General features: G+C 33.5%; 3 protein-coding genes across 7 annotated transcripts in view; all 3 read left to right on the forward strand.

Moving 5' to 3' along the window:
• Window positions 1–16,298, forward strand: part of LOC113381294 (protein dachsous) — a 24,890-nt gene extending 8,592 nt beyond the window's left edge. Inside the window, exons 9-21 of the mRNA XM_026620250.1 lie at window positions 2,948–3,117; window positions 3,194–3,613; window positions 5,522–5,817; window positions 6,101–6,261; window positions 8,956–9,240; window positions 9,393–9,601; window positions 9,706–10,762; window positions 10,843–11,202; window positions 11,283–11,655; window positions 11,797–12,917; window positions 12,990–13,382; window positions 13,470–14,434; window positions 14,559–16,298. Coding sequence (XP_026476035.1) covers window positions 2,948–3,117; window positions 3,194–3,613; window positions 5,522–5,817; window positions 6,101–6,261; window positions 8,956–9,240; window positions 9,393–9,601; window positions 9,706–10,762; window positions 10,843–11,202; window positions 11,283–11,655; window positions 11,797–12,917; window positions 12,990–13,382; window positions 13,470–14,434; window positions 14,559–16,298 — 7,550 coding nt within the window. The remainder of the gene's footprint in view (window positions 1–2,947; window positions 3,118–3,193; window positions 3,614–5,521; window positions 5,818–6,100; window positions 6,262–8,955; window positions 9,241–9,392; window positions 9,602–9,705; window positions 10,763–10,842; window positions 11,203–11,282; window positions 11,656–11,796; window positions 12,918–12,989; window positions 13,383–13,469; window positions 14,435–14,558) is intronic.
• Window positions 16,299–17,227: 929 nt separating this feature from the next.
• On the forward strand, window positions 17,228–19,734 carry LOC113377066 (enhancer of mRNA-decapping protein 3). 5 transcript variants are annotated; one of them, XM_026617256.1, is made up of 8 exons: window positions 17,228–17,323; window positions 17,441–17,603; window positions 17,906–18,084; window positions 18,260–18,507; window positions 18,588–18,707; window positions 18,789–19,033; window positions 19,122–19,276; window positions 19,348–19,734. In XM_026617256.1, exons 2-8 carry the CDS (start codon window positions 17,449–17,451, stop codon window positions 19,671–19,673), a joined length of 1,428 nt encoding a protein of 475 aa, XP_026473041.1. In that variant the 5' UTR covers window positions 17,228–17,323; window positions 17,441–17,448; the 3' UTR covers window positions 19,674–19,734. The 5 variants fall into 5 exon arrangements, with proteins under 5 accessions (XP_026473041.1, XP_026473050.1, XP_026473059.1 ...); XM_026617265.1 differs by having other exon boundaries at window positions 18,284–18,507; window positions 18,588–18,710; window positions 19,348–19,733; XM_026617274.1 differs by having other exon boundaries at window positions 18,287–18,507; window positions 18,588–18,710; window positions 19,348–19,733.
• A 1,267-nt stretch (window positions 19,735–21,001) lies between these two features.
• LOC113372983 (ATP synthase subunit gamma, mitochondrial-like) lies at window positions 21,002–23,110 on the forward strand. The gene is made up of 6 exons (XM_026613324.1): window positions 21,002–21,094; window positions 21,443–21,628; window positions 21,699–21,835; window positions 21,894–22,048; window positions 22,178–22,342; window positions 22,750–23,110. The coding sequence occupies exons 2-6, from the start codon at window positions 21,456–21,458 to the stop codon at window positions 23,014–23,016; spliced, it is 897 nt and encodes a 298-aa protein (XP_026469109.1). The 5' UTR covers window positions 21,002–21,094; window positions 21,443–21,455; the 3' UTR covers window positions 23,017–23,110.
• Window positions 23,111–23,321: the final 211 nt, after the last annotated feature.

A 23,321-nucleotide genomic window follows, 5' to 3' on the forward strand; every position in this document is an offset into this window, starting at 1 on the left:
GAGTCAACAGAGAGATAAAAACCAAAAAGCTTTACTGTTTACTAGGAACTAAATCTAAACTAAGCTCATACAATAAGCTACTTTTATATAAAACTTTAATCAAACCAATTTGGTGTTATGGTATACAATTGTGGGGCAGTGCTCATAAGACTAATATAGAAATTATACAGAAATTTCAAAATAAATTTTTGAAAATTGCCTTAGGAGCTCCAAAATATATTCCCAACTGGTTGATTCATACCGACACGAATACACCTACCATAAATGAAGTAATAACAAAAACAGCACAGAAGTGTAGAAACAAGCTAATCAATCACCCAAATACATTAGCAAACTCATTGATAACAGAGAACTATCGAAGAAGATTGAAAAGAAAAGCACCATTGGATCTAAGCCATCAACTCTCCTGAGAAAAAAATTGAAATAACTTAATCATTATTTATAAGTAATTATTCAATAATAAAATATTGTGAATTTTATATAGAAAGGTAAAAACAACTACTGAGTTGTTTTTTCCAACCATGACAATGTAGTATACAATGTCCCTTCTCGACGGACTATTGTAAATTCATTAAATTTACTAAATGTCCTTTACTGGACAGTTGTAAATAAAAGAGTTAATAAAACTAGTTGGTTTGGTATTTAGCCTTGAGGCAAGTTACATGAACTTCCCGAAATGTGTAAATAATCGACTTAATCAAAAAAAAAATGTGTAAATAATATACTTCAATAATCCTACTTTTAAAAAAAACGATAATAATTTTAGCAAACTTTGACGAATTTTTAAAATTAAACTACTTGTCGTTAGGCCGTAATATTACAGTAAGTTCTATAAGACCATGATGTATATCGCCAAAAAAAATTTCATGAAAATCGGCTTAAATATTTTTTTCAACAGTTAATTACAAGAAAACGGCTCGGTAGATTTTCACCTAAAATTAATCAGTATCATTCCCAACTAATATCTTTCGAACAGTTTTCGATATTTTAAAATCGGTTCGGTAGGATGAGCTTAAATGTCGACGAAAATTTAACACTTTTTTCAACAGTTAATTACAAGAAAACGGCTCGGTAGATTTTCACCTAAAATTAATCAGTATCATTCCCAACTAATATCTTTCGAACAGTTTTTGATTTTTTAAAATCGGTTCGGTAGGATGAGCTTAAATGTCGACGAAAATTTAACACTTTTTTTCAACAGTTAATTACAAGAAAACGGCTCGGTAGATTTTCACCTAAAATTAATCAGTATCATTCCCAACTAATATCTTTCGAACAGTTTTTGTTTTTTTAAAATCGGTTCGGTAGGATGAGCTTAAATGTCGACGAAAATTTAACACTTTTTTTCAACAGTTAATTACAAGAAAACGGCTCGGTAGATTTTCACCTAAAATTAATCAGTATCATTCCCAACTAATATCTTTCGAACAGTTTTTAATTTTTTAAAATCGGTTCGGTAGGATGAGCTTAAATGTCGACGAAAATTTAACACTTTTTTTCAACAGTTAATTACAAGAAAACGGCTCGGTAGATTTTCACCTAAAATTAATCAGTATCATTCCCAACTAATATCTTTCGAACAGTTTTTGATTTTTTTAAATCGTTCGGTAGGATGAGCTTAAATGTGGACGAAAAGTTTTTTTCAAATTACAAAGAAACGGCTTGGCAGATCGTTGCACAAAACTGACAAACGATAGTCCTCACCGAAATACATCAAATGGCTTTTAAATTTCTAAAATCGGTTCAGGCGTTTTTGAGAAAACGTCGATCAAAAGTCTAATTTTGACAAATGCCAAAAAGACCATACTGATTTTTGCAAACTTCGACGAATTTTTAAAGCTGAACCAGTTGTCGTAGGGCCGTAATATTTTAGTATGATCTAGAAGACTATGGTATCTATCGTCAAAAAAATAATCATAAAAATCGTCGAAATTTTTTTTTTTAAAACTTTATTACAAGAAAACGGCCCGGCCGATCTCTACCAAAAACTAATCAGCACGATTCCCAACCAATATCTTTCGAACGGTTTTTGAATTTTCAAAATCGATTCAGAATTGCGGGCTAAAACGTAGACGAAAAATTTTTCACTTTTCTGCCATTTATGGAGAAACGGCTTGGCCGATCGTCGCACAAAACTGACAAACAATAGTCCTCGTCGAGATACATCAAATGGCTTTTAAATTTTTGAAATCGACCCAGCCGTTTTCGAGAAAACGTCGATTTACGGCAAAAAATCTGTTCACATACACACACACACACACACACACACACACACACATACTTTTTCCAAATTTGGTCTCATTCGATTCAGAATGGCTTGAAACGTCGAGAAAACATAAAATTAGCGAATCGGGTTTTTTGATGAAAACATAAACTTCTCCTTCGGGAAGTTAAAAAAAAAAAAATGGCACCTGTAATAATCCGAGATCCTCTGCGACTGAAACTCTGGACAATTTTATGGAAATCAGCTGGAAAGTTTTCCGTTATTTCCAATACCCACTAATATTTTTTTACTATAATCCAGTAATCCAAACATCTCAATATTTCAGCACCCTCTCGTTTTTAATAGTGCCGGATTGGTGAGATTCTAATGTATTTGTTTTAGTTACTATTTTTTATTTGCTGTTGAAAGAGTAGAGCAAATTTAATAATTTAGCTCTTGCGTACTCTAACAGGTCAATTGTTAGCAAAGTCACCAAATGTCATTAATAACACTATACGATGATAAAAATGCAGATTTTGAAGTTTGAAGGTTTTGGTTAATTTAAAATATTTTGGTCATTCCTGAAGTCTAAGTTTTACAAAAGCTGTGTTTGTTCTTACTGGAAAACGTAATAAACCCAAATTCGTCGTCGTTTTTAATAATTTTTAATTTGTTAAATTAATCATCCATCTACAATATTTTATAAGAACATCTGCTAAATAATGTATATTTTTTATTTAATAGGTGCACCATCAGTTCGATATTCACTCGTTGTCGATGAAAATCAAGGCTGGTTTACAATTGACCCTAAATCCGGAGCTATAACAAAGAGGCAAGTTTTAGATGGAAAAACAAAAGATTTGATAATATTGACAGTGCAAACAGAAGGGACTCCCAATACAGCATACGCTCAGGTAATTTAGAATTATATCAAAAGTGATTTCGTTTCTTATATTTACAATATATTTATGAGCCTTGATTTTTTTTCAGATTATTATTAAGGTTGATCCTGTACACAAGTGTGTGCCCCGGTTCCAGCATGCGTCCGTGCGCATATCTGTCCCCGAGAACGCAGTCGTATCTCCAGCAGTCCCTTTCTACGTAGCACATGCCATTACCCTTGATCGACAATGCTCTTCGAGGTATAAACTGTCATCTGCTATGGCCGGACCATTTCGTGTAGATCCAGTTCGTGGTTACTTGACTTTAACACAACCATTGGACTACGAATCGACACAGCGTTACGTCGTGGTAGTAAATGCTGCAGAGGAGGATACGGGTAGAGAGAAAAAATTGACTGGAAATCTGACAATTTTTATAGAAGTGCAGGATGTTAATGACAATGCTCCGATTTTTGAGAGACCGGAATATATAGTGAGAATTGAAGAATCTGCAGCAGTTGACACAAAGGTTTGTGTAATGGATATGATAAATTTTTCATACTACATATTTTCAATAAAAATGTTACGGCTATACCTATATTATTCTAATTGTGCACTAATTTTAGTTTTATAAATGAAATTATTTTAAGATCTTACGTCCGGAGAAATTTTAAGGCATGTTTCTTCGTAACACAATTATTGGCAGTGAAAAATATTATTGTCTATAAACGCGGTGATTACATTTACCCAGCTATCGGCTTGTGAACTTGTCTGCGCGACTTGTGATTAATAGTCTGTTGAAAATCACATTATTGAAATTGAAATGTAATTAGACCCAAGAGTGCTCTCTTAGCTGAGTACATAATAGGTATATTCAAAGCTCATTGTGTATTTGTGTAGTAGGTAAATAAGTATATCTATGCTTTTTTTCAATGACTTACAATGAACGGAGACGTGTTTATCTAAAAATTTCACCGAATGTGTGATACCATTTTCATACCGCATGAGTATAGAAATGCGTCCCTACACTATATACTGTAAATAGATATACAATATTATGTGAAAATTTATTTTTTATAAAATTCTTCAGATACTATACGAAATTAACGATATGGCTAATTATAACGGTATATTTTCTTATCGCCTTCTTATCCGAATAATATAGAATTTTTCGAAAATCTAATCTGAATTATATATGTATGAATTCTGGAAAAAAATGTAAATAATTGGGAAAAATTACTCATAACTTAAAATTAATGCTTATTATGTAGTAATAATGAAGCATACATTATTTAACAATAATGAATCACTATGGCATAATTTTTATAACGTAATATTTTTTTTATTTGTTAAATTTGCTTTTTTGTTATTACAGTAACTATATTTAAAAGCAATATTAGCGCATTTTTAAAAAAAAAAACGATACAAAAGATATGAGTTGACATATGTGTATATAACTATTATATAATATTCCGAGCGCAACGCACCGACGAAAAATCGTACGTCCGAGTAGAAAGGGTTAAACTTTATTGTTGATATCGGTACGCATACAACGTTGATGCCGGAACGCATATAACGACAGATCTCTATTCACATACACAACGACTAATCATAATCGACGCATATTGAAATGATATAATCGAGAGCAAATGACGAAACTTTGCATTGGCACTCGACTCGGCCGTAACGCACTTCCGTTGCATTTGTACGGATTTACACATTAGTCGCGCCTAAATAAGTTTTACTTAATGATTCTACGTAATTATGAAGTATCATTATAACAGCTTACAGGACTCCTAAATTCTGATTAATAAAATGAAAAAAAATCTTGTTTAATTATTTAGATTAACGCAGGTGGGTATACAGATCATCACCATAGATATGTTATATAGGAAGAATATAATAATATTTCAGATACCATAAATGTTTAGGGACAGGAATAATAAAAACATGGTTATGGACCCAGTTATCCTTGTATTATGTTTAGGAAAAATAGTTAAATTTGAAATGACATTTGTTATGTCATCTGGGACTTACAACATGTCGTGTGTGTGAGACACGTCTTCGATCCAAAACGTATGTTCAGTTCATGTCTACACCGACTATGGATTTGCTCTTTTCGAATTTCTTATATTCTTGACGAGCGCAGTTTTGGCGGCAGAATATATACAATTCATAGGAATCAGCACCTCAAGTGCATTCATGAGATTTTGATTCCTAAAATACATTGTAAAGGAGTAAAATAAATTAGCTGCATGGCTTATAAACCGAGAACTTATTTATTTATTTATTTATTCATAAGCAAGCCGTAATCAATAATAATAGATATTATTTCGGGCTTAACCCGCGTCATGAGAGTTATATGTTAGGAGTCAAAATTTAACTATTTATATATTTATGTCCATTAGAACATTATTGCATTTTAACATTGTTTTAGTTATTACAAGTGACTGCCGTCGACCTGGATAGCGGAAACAATGCTCGTCTTTCCTATCGGCTGTCGGGCGTAGGCGGTGTGGCGATCAACGATCATCTATCGGGTGGCCAAATGTGCCCCTTCGACGTGGGGGGTCAGGACGGATGGTTGTACGTACGAGGAAGCTTGGACCGCGAATCGAAGGACCGCTACGAGCTTATCGTAGCCGCTACGGACGCAGGGGTCGCGGGCATGGCCCTCACGGCCACCACGAAGATAGTTGTTATAGTGACGGACATCAACGATAATGATCCGAGGTAATATAAAGTATAAAATAATTTATTTGAATTTATATAAATAGAAAGTACTCATTAGAAATAAATGATTTTTTGAATATTCACTTTGTTGAATGGTCACGAGTTAATTCGCGCTTGTAGGGTCATTATTAGATGGAATTTAATGATTTAAATTTTTTTCTAGAAGAAACCATCAGCTTAGTATAATCATAAAAAATTTCTAGAAAATATTAAGGTTTGCTGTAAGTTTTATTCATATGAATTTTTATTTTGTTCATATACTAGAGTTAATTCTTTTTCCTAGATTCTCTTGGGATTCATATGAATTCGCGATTGAAGAAAATCAACGGCGTGGTACTATCGTTGGTGTTGTGCATGCTGTAGATGCTGATATAGATTCAAATGCTGCTATAAGTTATAGCTTAATACCAACGAATACTAGCTTCCAAATTCATCCTACTACAGGTAAGATTATTATATATATATATTGTAATCGTTCTTAATGAACATCTTCACAAAACTGTACAGATCACATGAATATTTAACTTCCCGTAGGGTAAGTTATTGTAATGGGCCGAAAATCGGAATTGAAAATTTTTACATTTCTCGACGTTTTGAAGGTTTCTGAACATTTTGGCATACCTCAGAAAAAATGGATGTGTGTGTGTGTGTATGTATGTATGGATACAAATTTCCAGTCACGTTTTCGGGCCCACGGATCAACCGATTTGAATGGTTCAAAAAATATTCGATTTCTATTGATAGGGAAAAGAGCTGATTAGTTTTTGGCAAAGGCAGGTCCAGCCGTTTCGGAGATACGAAGCAAAGAGTGCAGAAAATAGAAATCGACTTTTTGAGAGAACGGAGTATCCGATTTGAATGATCTAAAAAACATTCAATTAGTAATGATTGGGAAAAGTGTTTATTAGTTTTTGGCAAAAGCAGTCCTAGCCATTTCGAAAATACGGAGCTAAATATGTAAAAAATGGCAGTTTTTGAGAGAACTAAGCGTCCGATTTAGATGATTTAAAGAACTTTCTGCTTATCTTAACAAAATAATTAATTTTGGAAAAAAAATTTTTGTTCCAACTTTTTTTTTTTTAATTTTTTGTATATCGAAAAAAATTCAGATTTTATTTTTGATTCTGACTATAGTTCTAATATACTTTACAAATAATTTCAATTTTGCAATTCAGTTTATATAATTCTTATAAATATTAGACAATGTTACAATATTTATAATAATCTATTTAAAAACATTCAGTATTCCTCGAACATTTTGTTACGGTACGGAAGTTCCAGCAATTTGCCTTAAGGCACGATGCCATAATTGCCTCAAGACAGAATTCCACTTACAGCTAATTTGAATTGTTATTGTTGCTTTGATTATATATTATTAAAGTTATTGTTATGTGAAATAATGTAATTGAGAAGTTTTCAGAAAAATTAGTATGAGATCGCAAAATTAATGTGATAGCAAAAGAGTAGATAATGTCGATCATTTAAAAGTCGCATTTATCAAATTATTATTTTTACTCACATGTCTGAATCACGTTTTTGCACGTCATGTGAAAATTAAATAATTAATTTACATCGTCTTCAGCAAACTGACAATAGACAGTAACTCATATGTCTTTGACAACGTTCAAATCAGTTTAGATTGAACTATCAGCAAACTGTCGAATGCAAGGATCTCAACGGTTTTTAGAAGACTTCTTGCATATTACGTACCCAGAGAGGAAAAACAACAATGAAGGAAGCACGCTTGTCAAAAACATATTACGCAAAATGAGGTACCCTCATATCGTATCGTCTGGAATAATACTCCTTTTATATAACCATGACAAATCAGAATTTCATTATGTTGTCATTCGCGAAAGAGTCGTTTGACAATCGCGTCGAATATTTACGGATCGAATAAAAGAAAACGTCATTAGTTCTTAGTTTCTACATAACGCATGGCTAAGGATTACATTAATTTTTGCGACTTCCCATGGATGAAGACATAACTAGAAAACGTTTAATAACTAAGGGAACCTGTGCATTGACAATTGTGTTACACACACACATATTACAAACAAAATCCTTTAGTTTCCTTCTAAGTGTATTCCTGATCTATAATTGATAAATATAATAATTAAATATTTTAAATTCTTATTTAGCTCTTAATGCAGTGATTTCCAACCTGTGGGGCGCGCCCCCCTGGGGTGGCGCCATACCGTCCCAGAGGGGACGCGAAGCTGTTTCAAAAATATTATTTTTAAATGCTGAGTATGTGTCAAAAACAAATCAGCAAAATACTTAAAGTACTTCTAATAGTGTTTGAACTCAAAAAAGAAATTGCTATATTTCTTGCTGATAACAAAAGAGACGGAGCAATCTTGTTTTAGGACACAAAGTTTCTCGCAAAATTTGCGTATTTAGTTGATATTTTTCAAAGACTTAGCAATTTAATTAAATCAATGCAAGGATCTCAAATTCGTGCTTTTGTTCATAAAGACAAGATAACGGCTTATGAAAAAATTTGAACTGTGTATAGCTAGTATCAAATAGCTTTATAACTTTAACATGTTTTACACTTTTAAAATTACTTGTGTTACTGATGAAATAGAAGTAAGTAAAGATCTTATTATTATATCAGTCATATGACTAGTGTACGAAACTAATTTTCGCATTACTTTATCTAATTACGTCCAAATACGAATGGATTAGAAATCCATTTGTCATTGAGAAACATGATGATTTTGGTAATTCAATAGCAGAGCAGAAAATGATAATTGATTTATCTAATGATAGCATATTGACGCAGATGTTTCAGGACGAAAATATATTGTTAAGTTTTGGTTACCAGTAAAGGACGATTTTCCTACTTTGGCAAATAATGCTTTAGAAATTTTATTACCATTTGTGAGATCTTACTTATGTGAAACAGAAAATTCTTATTCAGTTATATTTGTATGTATATTTTTCATAATACTGTGTATTATTTGGCATAATTTCAGTTATGTTAAGTATATTTAAATTAAATTGTTAGAAAAATAAGAATGGGACAGGGACGCAATATTTTTATCATTCGAAAGGGGGGCGCAAGGAAGGAAAGGTTGGAAACCGCTGTCTTAATGTAATTAACGTTATTTAAATATTTGTGTCCATTCATAGGTGAGATAAGCACCCGGGAACCTCTGGATCGCGAACGTTGTTCAACACATGAACTGCACGTCGAAGCCCGCGACGGCGGTATTCCCGCGCGGCTTGCCCGCGTTTCACTGCGTGTCCTTGTGACTGACACAAACGATAACGCGCCAGAAATCGTCGACCCGCCCGGTGATTCTATTGCCGTCAGGGAAGGCGGACAACCCGGAGCGGTAGTCGCGCGATTGAGAGCGGTCGATCGAGACAATGGAGAGAATGCTACTATTGTTTATATTCTTGAAGATGGCGAAGGTAAGATCAATGCAATAAGAAGATTGTAATTTATTTGAATGTAAGTGTACCAAAATATGTATTATTTTATCTCTTCTTTTTTACGAGTAGATTTTAACAATAGTGTTTTATATATTTTTTACAATTTAATATTAATAAAATTTATTTATTAGGTGCTTCAGCTTTTGCATTGGATGCTTTGTCGGGAGTTTTGCGTACAAAAACTGTTTTGGTTCGAGAAGTTCGCGCCATGTACCGTCTTGCAATTGCGGCCGCCGACCGAGGTAGACCGCCGCGGCGAACTGTGCGCTTGATTAATGTTGAGGTCTTGGAAATGAATGATGATAGACCGACATTTTCAAGTTCCAGCCTTGTTTTCAAGGTGAGTACGTTTTTATGGATTTTGAAAAAACTAATGCATTCAATACATAAATACAAATGACTTTCTTCTTAATAGTAGACAAACTCATTTTCCTTTATTTTTAGGTTCGTGAAGATACCGCTATCGGTTATGTAATAGGGTCTGTGGGAATTGCTGGTTCATCAATGTTTTCCTACAATGAAGATTTTGAGAACTCAATCACTGATGGTAGTCGAATTATCTACACCATGACACCATCTTCTAATAATGTGCCATTCGATATCGATCGCCTTAGCGGCTCTATAATTGTTGCTCGCCCGCTAGATCGGGAAATAAATATTGAACATCGATTTGAAGTTAGAGCTGTGGCCGACGGTGGAAGAAATAGTATTTTAGTATCCGTGTTAGTCGAATTACTGGATATCAATGACAATGCTCCAAAATGGAGTTCTGACCTTCTCAAAATATCGATATCAGAAGATGCCAAGTTGGGTTCCAATATTTTCAATTACACGGCAAGCGATGCGGATGTAGGGAGAAACGGTGCCCTGAAATATAATCTCAAAAAGCAATATCCAATTGATGTATTTGCATTAGACTCTCTCACTGGCGCTTTGACGTTAACACAGTCTTTGGATTATGAAGCGATTAAAGAATATATTTTAGTTGTAGAAGCTATAGATCAATCAAGTAATATTTCTGAAAGACTGAAAACTTCCGTCACAACAAAAGTTTCCATAAAAGATGTAAATGATAATTCACCTTATTTTGTGTGGCCGGATACTTCTTTGATCACAGTACGCGATATTGGTACTGCCGGAAGCGAATTATTCAGAGTCAAAGCGCAGGATAAGGATTCGAAAGAAAATGGAAGGATAACGTATGCCATAAATGGGGGAGATATGCCTGAACTATTTACCATAGATTCTGTAACTGGAGTTGTTAAACGCGCCAATTCAGCTCCATTGCCTGCTCAAGTTAGAATAATATTAGTCGCAAGCGACAACGGTGTTCCGAAAAGGCTCAGTGATGAGTTTGTTTTGACTTTGAGATTTGTCGCGGATGATGAAACTATTATAACAAGTGCAGGAGGCCCACCTAAATTTACAGAAGCAGTTTATAGGGCCAGCTTACCAGAAGACGCACGTAGTGGAAGTTTTGTTGCACGAGTCACAGCAAAAAGTAGTTACCTTTTAATAGTTTTGTTCATATATATTATTGTGTTAAATCATCCTAAATAAATTTACTATTTACTATTTCAGGCGCATCAAACTTAAATCAAACAGTATTCTATTCAATACCATCGGGTTCAGCAAACAGCCTGTTTACTGTGGATTCTCAAAAGGGAACGGTATCAACTGTGGGTCCTTTGGATCGCGAAACACGCTCTCTCCATGTCATTCCTATTTATGCACTTGATAGTGGAATTGGTGGAGCAGTGTTCGACATTACCACTTTATTATTAACTGTAACGGATATTAATGATCATGCTCCGAGATTTACACAAGCTGCGTGCAGGCTCTTAGCCGTTCCAGAAAATAGTGATTTAGCTCCTATCAGAACGATGGTCGCTATCGATGAAGACGAAGGTCTAAATGCTCAGATCACGTACAGCATTACAGGTATTCTTTATTAAATGGTTACTTAATATCAATGAAACAATTCTATGTTGTAAGTTATATCTAACTATATTATTTCTTAGCTGGTAACTCCGGGAATAAATTCAGCATCGACCCTCACAGCGGTGTTCTAAGTGCTCGGCCGTTAGACCGCGAATCACAGTCAGTTTATCAGCTTCTTATATCAGGTCAGGATCGTGGAAGCCCAGTGTCTTTGCGTGGTTCATGCAATCTTACAGTAACTGTGCGAGATCAGAATGACAGCGATCCGATTTTCGAAAGGCCAAGATACATTGCCCGAATTCGAGAGGACGCTGTTGCTGGAACTACGGTGTTAACAGTCAAAGCAACTGACGCAGATGCTGGTGTAAATGCTAAAGTAGTATATTCATTAGCTAACGAGAGCCAGTGGTTATTTGATGTGGACGAAAAAACGGGAGTCATAACTACCACTGGGTAAGTGTTTATATGTTTACATAACGCAAATACATAAACACATACATATATATATACATATATATATATATATATATATATATATATATATATGTAAAGGTTATTGATATGTATGTATCTAATAAAGTTATTTCATTGTAGGACATTTGATCGTGAAATCAAAAACGAATATACGTTCCTAGTAGTTGCAACCGATGGTGGCCGTTATGACACTAGATCCACGCGTGTTCCTATTACTATAATCGTGGAAGATGTCAATGATAATAGACCAAAATTTACATCATTTCCTTTTCACGCTCAGGTCAACCCATTAACACCTCCCGGACAAACACTAATGAGACTTACTGCAATTGACGATGACATCGGCACGAATTCTGATATTGTTTACACTCTGGATGAAAGGACTCCTTCTAAGTTTCGTCTAGATCCCAACACAGGTGCTTTGACTTCATCACAAAGTTTGACTGGCGATTCCGGGCGAATGCTACATTTGAAAATAATAGCTGCAGATAAAGGCAATCCTCCACTCTCAGTAAGTGGCTTAATAGAATTACAAATAGGAGAGGAACAACCTGGAGCATCTCGATTAAGTTTCTTGAACTCAACTTACATTGCCTCACTGACAGAAAATGCACTCAGTGGTACAGAAATAGCACGGGTAACCGCAGTTCGTAGTGATGGTCGTAGACAAAAAATTATTTATAGTTTTGGTACAGGAAATGAAGATGAAGTTTTTGCCATCAATTCTAGCACTGGATTAATAACGGTAAAAAACAGCGCGGCTTTGGATTATGAACTAAAGAAAGAACTGCTAGTAAATTTAGTAGCCCAAACTGAAGGATCTTCAGGTCTTTATGGTTACAGTATTCTGAAAGTTACATTATCAGACAAGAATGATAATACACCCAGATTTACTCAACGAAAATATACCTCATATGTCTGGGAAGGAAACAATAAGGGTACGTTTGTTACTCAGCTTTCGGCTTATGATTCGGATGAGGGAACCAATTCTAGGCTAACATATCACATAGTCGATGGCAATCACGATGACGCATTCGCGATTGAGCCGCCATTCAGTGGTCTTCTTAAAACAAATATAGTACTCGACAGAGAAATTCGAGATTCTTATATATTGACCGTTATTGCTGTAGACGGAGGATCTCCGCAGCTGACCGGAACGGCTACCGTAAAAATTGGCATTGTAGATGTGAATGACAATCAGCCGACCTTTCCACCACAAAACGCCGTTGAAGTATCAGAAGGTGAGCTAAAGCATTTAATAAATAACGACATTATTATAGTTGAAGATTTTAATAATTTTTATACCTTTAAAGATCTCGAAATCGGTTCGGTAGTTACAACTTTAACAGCAAATGATGTTGACACAAATCCAGTGCTGACCTACCATCTGTTGTGTGTGAGCGAGTCGTTGCCAGCTCTGACATCGACAACTGCATCAGGAATTCGTCCACAAGTTTGTTCACATGCTGATAGCAGCGATCCAGTTTTTGGGGTAGATCGCTTCAACGGCGCTGTAACGCTTTTGCGACCGTTAGACCGTGAGGTCAGATCGCATTATGAGTTGGCAGTTCGCGTAAGCGACGCAGCCCACGAAGCGGTTGCAAAACTAACGGTTAAAGTGACGGATGCTAATGATAACGAACCTGTGTTCCAGAGACCGGCATACAGAACAACATTAATAAGACGAGATATAGCGGACAATGAAGGTGAGCTCAGAAAACATATATTCTTTGTTTTAAAATTTGCAATATTTAAAAAAATATCTGATAATATATTTATTGTTTTTTACACAGGTTTTTCAAATGCTCAAGAAATAGAATTATTCACTATAAATGCTACCGATGCTGATATTGACAGTAATGGTAAAATTCATTATTCCATGCTTCATCAAGTCGACGGCTTTCGCATAGATGCCGATTCTGGTTCAATTTTTTCTAATATTAGTACCATAACAACTTACCATTCTGATCGCTCTATATCATTGGCGGTCGTCGCACAGGATAACGGAGTACCTCGATTATCGAGCGTCACTGCTGTCTTGATCCAAATACCTGCTGGGCGCGTAATAGTATCGCATGAACTCAAGATAACTGTACCTGAAAATTCGCCTATAGGGTACCAAGTATCTTTATCAAATAATAATCGATACACAATGAACGACATTAGCGAAGTCTTTGCTTTATGCGATGATAAATTAGTTGTAATAGGCTATCTCGACCGCGAAACGCAGGCTGTTTATGATATAGAACTGACATCATCAGGCAATGAAAATAATCCAGTCGTTTTACATGTGGAAGTAGCTGACTTAAATGACAATCCACCAGAGTTTGAACGCGACGAATATGAAGTTGTGGTTTCTGAAAGTGAAGCAATTGGCACGTCTATCATTACAATGTCTGCTAAGGATAAAGATGCGATTGGAAAAAATTCTGATGTTACTTATGATATATTATCAGGGAATGATTTAAATCTATTTCGTATTAACTCGACTACAGGAGCCGTATATATTCAAAACACTCTTGATTATGATATTAATACAAAAGGAAATAAAATTGTCGCATTTTATAATCTAATTATTCGAGCATGTGATAGCGGTGAACCAACTTATTTATGTTCTATTACTTCACTAAATGTCGGTTTGAAAGATGAAAACGATAATTCTCCAAAATTTCCGGTAGCCGAATACATAGAATTTGTAGCGGAAAACGAGCCTAGCAACACTTTTATATTCACTGCCAGAGCAAATGATGCCGATAAGGTACCTTTTTTATTTACACGGATATATATATATATATATATATATATATATATATATATATACATATAATAATCATATTATTTAGCATAACATTTATAGACAATATGATTTATTTTAATTCTAGGGTCGTTTTGGTGAGATAGAATATAGCATGTCTCCAGCTTCCGATACCGAAGAGCTGCGTTCACTATTCAGAGTTGATTCGCGTAGTGGGCGTGTCACAACAGCGGGCATCTTGGATTATGAATTGAGTCATAGCTACACTTTTTCCTTGCGCGCAACGGATGCTGGCGGCCTTTATTCCAATGTCAGAGTACGAGTTCTCGTCGAAAGTCGAGATGAATTTCCTCCTCAATTCACCCAACGCAACTACCGATTTAGCTTGTCTGATGCTCGCATCGATGTGGCAGACGTTGTCGGTAGAGTTACGGCTACAGACAGAGATAAGGGCGTAGACGGGCGTGTCGTGTACCAACTTGCAAGTCAGCACGCATGTTTCAAAATCAATCGCACTACTGGAGAATTGATAGTGAAACGAAAACTGCACGATATCACTTTACATGATGATGTGAGGCTCGTGGTCACTGCCAGTTCTGGCAAGGCCGGTTCCTTAACTGATACTGCGCTTGTCGAAATTTCATTAGATGCTGCAGCATCCGGCACAAATTTAGCTAGCCGTGGAAGCGAGGGCGGCTTGGCGGGATGGGCGGTGGCTCTACTGATAGCTTTAGTCACACTGGGATTTGCACTTGGTGCTGTTGTATTATTTTTGCATGTAAGAGGTAAACGCTCGAAACATGTCGGTCTAGGCATGAAACCTGGTCTTGATCCAGGAGATGATTATGCAGATCCTGTCACTTTTGATACAATGCGCAACGTAACGAGTTCGGTTCCGGCTGCTTCAGGCCAATTTGCTCCTCCAAAATATGATGAAATTCCACCATACGCTATTGCGACTGATGAAGCTGGTGTAGCAGTATCATCTGTGCTATCAGGATCGGACCAATCTGGCTCAAGCGGCCGTGGTTCAGCTGAAGAAGAAGGAGAAGACGAAGAAATTCGCATGATAAATGAAGGATCCCAAGATGCTGATGCTATATCTGATGCATCTGTGCATAACACACAAGAATATTTAGCTAGGCTAGGAATCGTTGAAAATGCTGCATCTGGACCTGGTTCTACATCATCCGTTAGCAAAGAGTCTGCATTGCGGTTGTACGATGAAGGCCCAAATACCGTAGAACCGGATATAGCTAATTTGATCTATGCAAAACTGAACGAGGTTGCAACAGGTTCTGAAGATGGATATGGCGAGCATGGAAAACCGAGATCTATGCGTGAACAAGGGCCGTCTATGAACGGTTCATTAAGTTCTATCGTTCATAGTGAAGAGGAGTTGACTGGCAGTTACAATTGGGACTATTTATTAGATTGGGGACCACAATATCAACCTTTGGCGCATGTTTTCTCGGAAATAGCAAGGTTGAAAGATGATACCGCATCTGTTCATAGCGGTAGCAGTTCCATGAAAAGTAAAACGCAGTCTTTAAAAAGTGTGCCTCCTCCTTTACTAACAGCAATAGCTCCTAGAAGTGTACCAGTAACTATGTTAACAAACAATAAAAATTTATCGCAATACCATACACCTCGGTCACCGATTTCTCATGATGTGAGTACAAATGGTTTTTGTTCGTCGGCCGCAATGTCGCCTAGTTTCTCGCCCTCGTTGTCACCATTGGCGGGCACCAGGTCGCCTTCAATATCTCCATTGGTGGCTCCCAGGTTACCGCCGTCACACCGTGGAATGTCAATACCTAGACAAGTTCCGAGAAAACCAGTATTAGACACCGAATTGAGGATATGAAATGTATATCTCTCGGTTAACATAAATTAGTGTTATTTATCTACTAGACTGTTATACCTGATGATAATACTCGAATTAAACAATGGTAATTCAAATTTTATGTTTCTGGTATTTTAGTAACACCCATTGAAGGTGCTTGTGATAATGAAACGAAAAATGTAAATATAGTATTTCATTTGTAAATATCAGTGCTAATCGATAACTTTTTGATAATTGATAAGAAAATAAGACTGTTTAAAATTAAAATATTTTTGTGTTAATGCCATAAAGAAAAATTAGTCTAATATTATGTAAAAAGGTGACATTACCAACATCATTAAATTTTAAATTATTTAAATTTATTATATATGTAAATGAGTCTTGGATTTGTTATTAACTTGTGTTTTGTTCCGAACAGGAAATATATTTCGTATATATATATATATATATATATATAATGTGTGTAAATAAAAAATAATGTATAGAGCGTGAATGATAAATTGATGTAAAAAGTATACATGCATTTGTTGTATATATACATTTACTTGTATGATAATCAAATGAATCTGTTGCATTTAGTTATGAAACTCTGTAAATATTTTAATAATGAACATGTTAAAATAACTTTTGTTTTATTCAAAATATTTGAATTCTAATCAAATGCCATGATGATATATAATAATAAATTTTCAGAAATTAGAAATAAATTTATTATAAAAAATTAATTCGCGAAAGTTAGATTATAAATAGAAGATAATTGTGACTGATAATGTTTTCTTAAAAAAATATATAATTTATTTCATAGCTCACTGAAAATAAATTCAGTAACAGAGCAAACTATCTTTAATTGTTAATCTTAAATTATTTTGAATTTGGCGCCTACAGTTACATAAACTTCATTCAATGCTAATGGATGGCGCTCGCTGTTTGACGTTCGTCAAAATGAAAAATGACAATATGGTGAAAATATTGCAAAACATCTTTTCATAATGAACATGTTTTAGGTATATATCTATTTTTATATGCAAAATTATTGAAGCTTGAAGGTAATTTGCTGCATAATTGTATATTTATATACATTGTGCATATATATATATATATATATATATATATATATAATTATTTTGTACATCTATATAGACAAGATACAATTATATCAACAATTTAAAAAATGGCATCATGGATTGGATGTTTGGTATCAGTAAATTGCGGGCAGACATTGGGGTGCTATCAAGGAAAAATAAGCAATGCCAGTGCGAATCAGATTACACTAATAAAACCATTTCGGAATGGAATGCCTTATCCTCAACAAGAAGTCACTTTATGGTATATATAGATAAATATGTATTTATAGACTTTAAAGGAACAGTCCTCGAGATGACATTTTCAATATCTGCACTAGGAAATTAATGTGTGAAATTGTTCCTAGTAGTACATAAAGCAAAAATTAAAACAACTCATTATTGTTCCGTGTATTGTAATCATTACCAAAAATAGAAAGAGTAAGTTCTTAAGATCATAGTTTGTGCTCACATCAAGTATTGTAAATTGATATTTATAAAAAACATGTTTAAGTTTCATAAATGGATGGTATATATAAATAAATAAAATAATTATTTTGTTTTTAGTGCTAGTGATATTATCAAGCTGTCAATTATTGACGAACAAGTAGATAATAGGCAAAACTTCAATAGTAACACAGTACCATCTGTAAAATCAACAAAAAAAAATTTGATGTCAGTTTCAGATGCACTTACTTCGAGTCACACAGAACATGAAAATAATAAAGAACAACCTAAGGTTAAAGGTAAGCAGAACCAGCTAATAATAAACTTACATTCAAACAAAGAATTTGAAACATTGATTTTTTTACTATTTAGTCATTGTAAAAGTTATATTATCATTATTATTATTATTAATATATTTTTATTATATTATATTTATTATTATTATGTATATTATTATTATTGTTATTATTATAGGAGTAGTTATTAATTCACTTATAGTAGATGTGAGTAATGGAGGTAAAAGTGCAAAAATACTTACTACTAAAAACAATAACAGTTCAAGTATGAAGTGGGACAAGAAAAAAACAAAAGAAAAAAATGATGAATGCTTTGGAGGATTAGAAGACAGGAATATTGAAGAAGATTTTGACTTTGAAAAAAACTTAGCACTTTTTGATAAGCAAGCTATTTGGGATAAAATAAATGCCTCAAAGCCTGATTTGGTATATAAGTTAATATATAAGTTTATCATAACAATTTTTTTTCAATATAAATTGCACAATTATATATTTTTCAATGGCAGTTACGACAGGCAGGGGATAATATGTATAAATCAAATGAAAAAAAATATAGGCATGATGAAAATGTTATTGCTACAGTACCTGTGTCATATCGACCTATTTCTGTGCTTCCAGAACAACAAATAGTGAGCAATACATATAGATATCAAAATAGATTTGAAATGCAATATGTATATAAAATAATATTGAATATATATTTTTAGGATAATCAGCCAGCAAAAGAATATGTCACTGATGATGGATTAATTATCCCTAGTATATCAACCGATACACGAGATATAATATTTCGTGTAGCTAATAATGTTGGATTAACACATGAACGTAATTCAGAATTAATGGGCCGTGCTGCTACTGAAATTTCTTTACAGTTACTAGGTGGTGGAAGGAGATTGAACCCTTCAAATTCACACCAAGCACCTGTTATTGTAGCAATTTGTGGTAATGGCAGGTATGTATTGTCCAATCTCTGAGTGTTGCTTTGTTTTATTAAGTTATACTTCAATATTTCTTAGTTAAGAAATTTACAACTTTGTTAGATCAGGCAGCTACACCATGAATGCAGCCAGACAATTAGCTACTCATGGAGTAAAGACAGTTGTGATGAAAATCTGCAGTAGTTTAGATACTGCAATGGAACTAGAGCACTCACTATATAGACTTACTGGTCATAAAACAGTAACTAGAACTAGTGGTAATATAAATGAATTTAGATTATTTGCGGAAAAAATATTTATTTCTACTTAAAATACAATTATTTTTTAGACCTTCCCCGGCCTGATTTAATATTAGTAGGTTTTTCGCCAGGTGCAATGTCTTTAAGCAGTAATATGTCAATCAAAACTTGGATCAATGACATTAGAGTCCCTGTTTTAGCAATTGATCCACCAATAAATGGCTATGAAGGATTCGATTCAAAATATTCTATATTATCAGTTTTGCCACTATCATATACAGCCAGCAATGGAAAATTATATCTTTGCAATCTAGGATTACCTGAATTGGTTTTCACCAAAATAGGTATCAAGTACAAAAGCCCTTTTGGATCTAAATTTGTGATACCATTGCATAGTAATGACTATTTGTGTTAATGTATGGTAGAAATTATTTATATATAAAATTATATTCAGCATCTTATGAGTGAGATCTATAAATTTTAATATTTTGTTTTTGTCAATTGCTAGCATTTTTTTAACCTGTATAAATTCGTTTTTTATCTAAATTATATTTTTATAACTACATATTCTCATATTAAATACTTTTTATTTACACATTCACATTACAGATTGGAATAGTATGTTTGAATATATCTTTTAAATAAGGCCATAAGAATTAAAATTAAAATTGATGAAATCAGATGTTTCGTGGGGGAGATATTTGTAAAGACATTGGACTTTGAAGATGCAATGTTTTCTTCCCATTTTTCAGTCCACCATAGGATATAAGCCAGAAAAAAACTGTAGATATCAAAGTAAAAAACTATAAATCTACAGCTTCATCATTAAATGATGATAATATTAAACAGTTATAATAGAGTATTTATAGCAGCTAAAAAATATAACATCAATGGTGTTTTTGAAAAAAAAAATTATACAGAATGAAAGCAATTGTGATCTCTAATGGTTTTGTTATATTCATCCCAAACATGGTAACCTAAAGCAATTATTCCTGAATATAGGTTTTTCCACCGTAGCGTACACCCTAGACGATATAATAATACACAATATAGATAAACAAGTATATTACACAATATATTGTGTATATATATATATATATATATATATATATATATATATCGGCGTACACAATATATTATATATTTCAAGTATTAAACGAAAAAAAAACCCGCCCCAGAAGATACTGCATAATTGCGCAACCTGTGACTTGCACATGTATTCTGTAGCGTCTGTGGGATGTTTTTTGCGTAACTTGACAGACTGGTGGCCTGGTGCAAGCGAGTAGACATAAGCACTTTACGATTATTTTAATTGCGCAATCATTCATCCAGGCATGTTCATTCGTTAGCCGCGTGTGGCAGCACATGTCCCGTTTTTGTTTTACTTTGTATCGAATACGTAATTCAAATTTATGAAGTTATTAACTTTTGAAACTATTTAAATTAGCCCTCTGAACTCTTTGAATTCTCTTCCGATGCTGTAAATATATAAATTAATAAAATTATATATTTTTACGTTCCTTAGCTGACATTTTTGATATACTTGCGCAAATAAATAAAAATTAAACGGCGCTAGCATCTTCAACAAAAAAAACTGTAGTTTTAGAGCCCTAAACTGCAAAACTGAGCTTATTTATCTGTGATCTGAACTTATTTATCTATGCTGAGATCATTTTCAAAAAATTGTAGATCTACAATGTTTATTTATCTATGTGTAGATCGACAGCTAAAACTGTACACATGGCAACACTAGTTCTATGAAGGAATAAAATATCATTTACTGGTAGGGCTCATTTTTGACGTATTTGATATTTCGAGCTTGTTAGAAGGAATAAGGTTTGTACTTTTTGCATATATATTAATCTGAACTCATGTGAATAAATTAGTTTTTGTTTTTTTACCAAAAATCAAGTTATCGGTTTTTGATATAAAAGTGTGAATTATGTAAGAGCTCATAAGTAGAGTCAACGTAACTTTCATATAAATATTGAGTGCAGCTTTAAATATGTAATTAAACAAATGTCTTAATTAGTGTTGCAGTGAGAGTTTCTTTTATAACTATTAAATTTAAATCCATTCAAAAATTCTAACCTATTTGTGTAGTTTTATAGTAGATTGCATACCGAATTTTGCTATTTACTTTACACTCGGAATTCACTTACTGATAAAGTTTTCCAATTGCAGATAGGAATTAAGGATGTTGTCACGTGTGAATGGATCATTTAGCCCAATATGCAGTCAAATCGTCGCTGTTCCTTCAACCCAGCAAAACAGGGGCATGGCAACTCTGAAAACTATTTCCATGCGATTGAAATCTGTTAAGAATATCCAAAAAATTACACAATCCATGAAGATGGTGTCTGCTGCTAAGTATGTTACCTAAACTATATATTATTGCTATTAGTATTGTGGTTTGTTGATTATATTTATTTTAAATTAGATATTCTCGAGCTGAACGTGAATTACAGCAAGCTCGTCCAATTGGTATAGGAGCTTCCCAATTCTATGAAAAAGCTGAAGTAACAGGAGCTGAAGACAAGCCAGACAAATTATATGTTGCTATTACCAGTGATAGAGGTAAAGTTGAAACTCACTGCATAAAAAAATAAATGCTCATTTGTCATTAAATTTGAAGGTCTCTGTGGTGCTGTACATACTGGTGTTGCTCGTGTGATCAGGAATGAACTTGCTGCCACTAAAGATAACATTAAAGTAGTTTGTGTTGGTGACAAATCTAGAGCCATTTTACAAAGATTGTACTCCAAAAATATTCTTATGGTAGCCAATGAGGTAAGATAATTGAAAATCATTCAAATATAAAATAATAATTTTATAAATCAATTTTCTCATGATTTTTGGAACTCAGAGTATTTAATATATATCTATTAAGTTTTCATATAATGGGATTTTTTTATTCAGGTTGGACGTAAACCACCAACTTTCCAAGATGCAGCTAAATTAACAAATGCTGTATTGAATTCAGGTTATGATTTCGCATCCGGAAAAATAATTTACAATAAATTTAAATCTGTTGTCTCCTACAGTTCTGCTGAATTACCATTGTTTAGCCTGGGAGCTGTTGAGGTTAGTGCTTTGATTGCTTTAATTAATTAGAAATTTATATAAAGTTTTTAATTATCCAATTTATTTAGAAGATTAATTACCATAATTCAAACATTTGTCATCTTATTAATCTTTATGTAATATACTCTTTCTTTTTATAAAAAATAGTTTATATTAAAAAGCTGCGTGTATTATATATTTTTTATATGATATATTAGATGTTATTGTTTCTATTCATATTTCTAATTAATGTAATCAAACAAAATTTAAAATTTTGTTTGCCTTTGTTGGCTTATGTTGTTTGGCTTTGATCAAGGTTGAAATTATGGTGCATGAATGAGAATGGGTTCACTGTATGTATGCAATGGATTTAAAAATGAGTTTAATTTTATTCAATATCATTCTTTAAGCAATATTTTTCATTTTAGTCTGCCCCAAAATTGGGTGTATACGATTCCTTAGATGCTGATGTCATCCAAAGCTACTTGGAATTTTCAATGGCTTCATTATTATTCTACACAATGAAGGAAGGAGCTTGCTCGGAGCAGTCATCCCGTATGACTGCTATGGACAATGCTAGCAAGAATGCAGGAGAAATGATTGACAAATTGACATTAACATTCAACAGAACTAGACAGGCTGTCATCACCAGAGAACTTATTGAAATTATTTCTGGAGCTGCTGCTTTGGATTAAATTTCATACAAATATTTTAATATGTGGCTTCATCTAAGTAGCTCAATTTATTACAATATCTTTAATACTTTGTTTATTTTTATTTTGATTCTTGTACCAATATAAAAATAAACAAAATATTATTTTACAAAAATTTCTTATTATTTGTATATTTTGAAATTGTGGATTATATGAAATCAACTTGATAAAATAAACTCAGTGTAAAAATAACATTAAAAATGGTATTAGAGTAACTAATATTTGGATTTTCCTTTTCCTGCAGAATCCTGTTCTCGTCCGAAAATTATCCTATGTTCCCAATTTTA

Source organism: Ctenocephalides felis, unplaced genomic scaffold (genome assembly GCF_003426905.1).
Source record: "Ctenocephalides felis isolate EL2017-DRISC unplaced genomic scaffold, ASM342690v1 CF-g0.4_SCAFFOLD_00845, whole genome shotgun sequence".
In the NCBI taxonomy this organism is placed as follows: Eukaryota; Metazoa; Arthropoda; class Insecta; order Siphonaptera; family Pulicidae; genus Ctenocephalides; species Ctenocephalides felis.

Bases quoted from the DNA above. Each gene is read 5' to 3' on its own strand.
- LOC113377066 (XM_026617248.1), top strand. From the start codon at position 17,449: ATGGCATCATGGATTGGATGTTTGGTATCAGTAAATTGCGGGCAGACA. The intron at 19,034-19,121 runs GTATGTATTGTC...CAACTTTGTTAG, and splicing joins GCAATTTGTGGTAATGGCAG to ATCAGGCAGCTACACCATGA. The intron at 19,277-19,347 runs GTAATATAAATG...ATTATTTTTTAG, and splicing joins AACAGTAACTAGAACTAGTG to ACCTTCCCCGGCCTGATTTA.
- LOC113372983 (XM_026613324.1), top strand. From the start codon at position 21,456: ATGTTGTCACGTGTGAATGGATCATTTAGCCCAATATGCAGTCAAATC. The intron at 21,629-21,698 runs GTATGTTACCTA...ATTTTAAATTAG, and splicing joins AAGATGGTGTCTGCTGCTAA to ATATTCTCGAGCTGAACGTG. The intron at 22,343-22,749 runs GTTAGTGCTTTG...TTTTCATTTTAG, and splicing joins TTAGCCTGGGAGCTGTTGAG to TCTGCCCCAAAATTGGGTGT.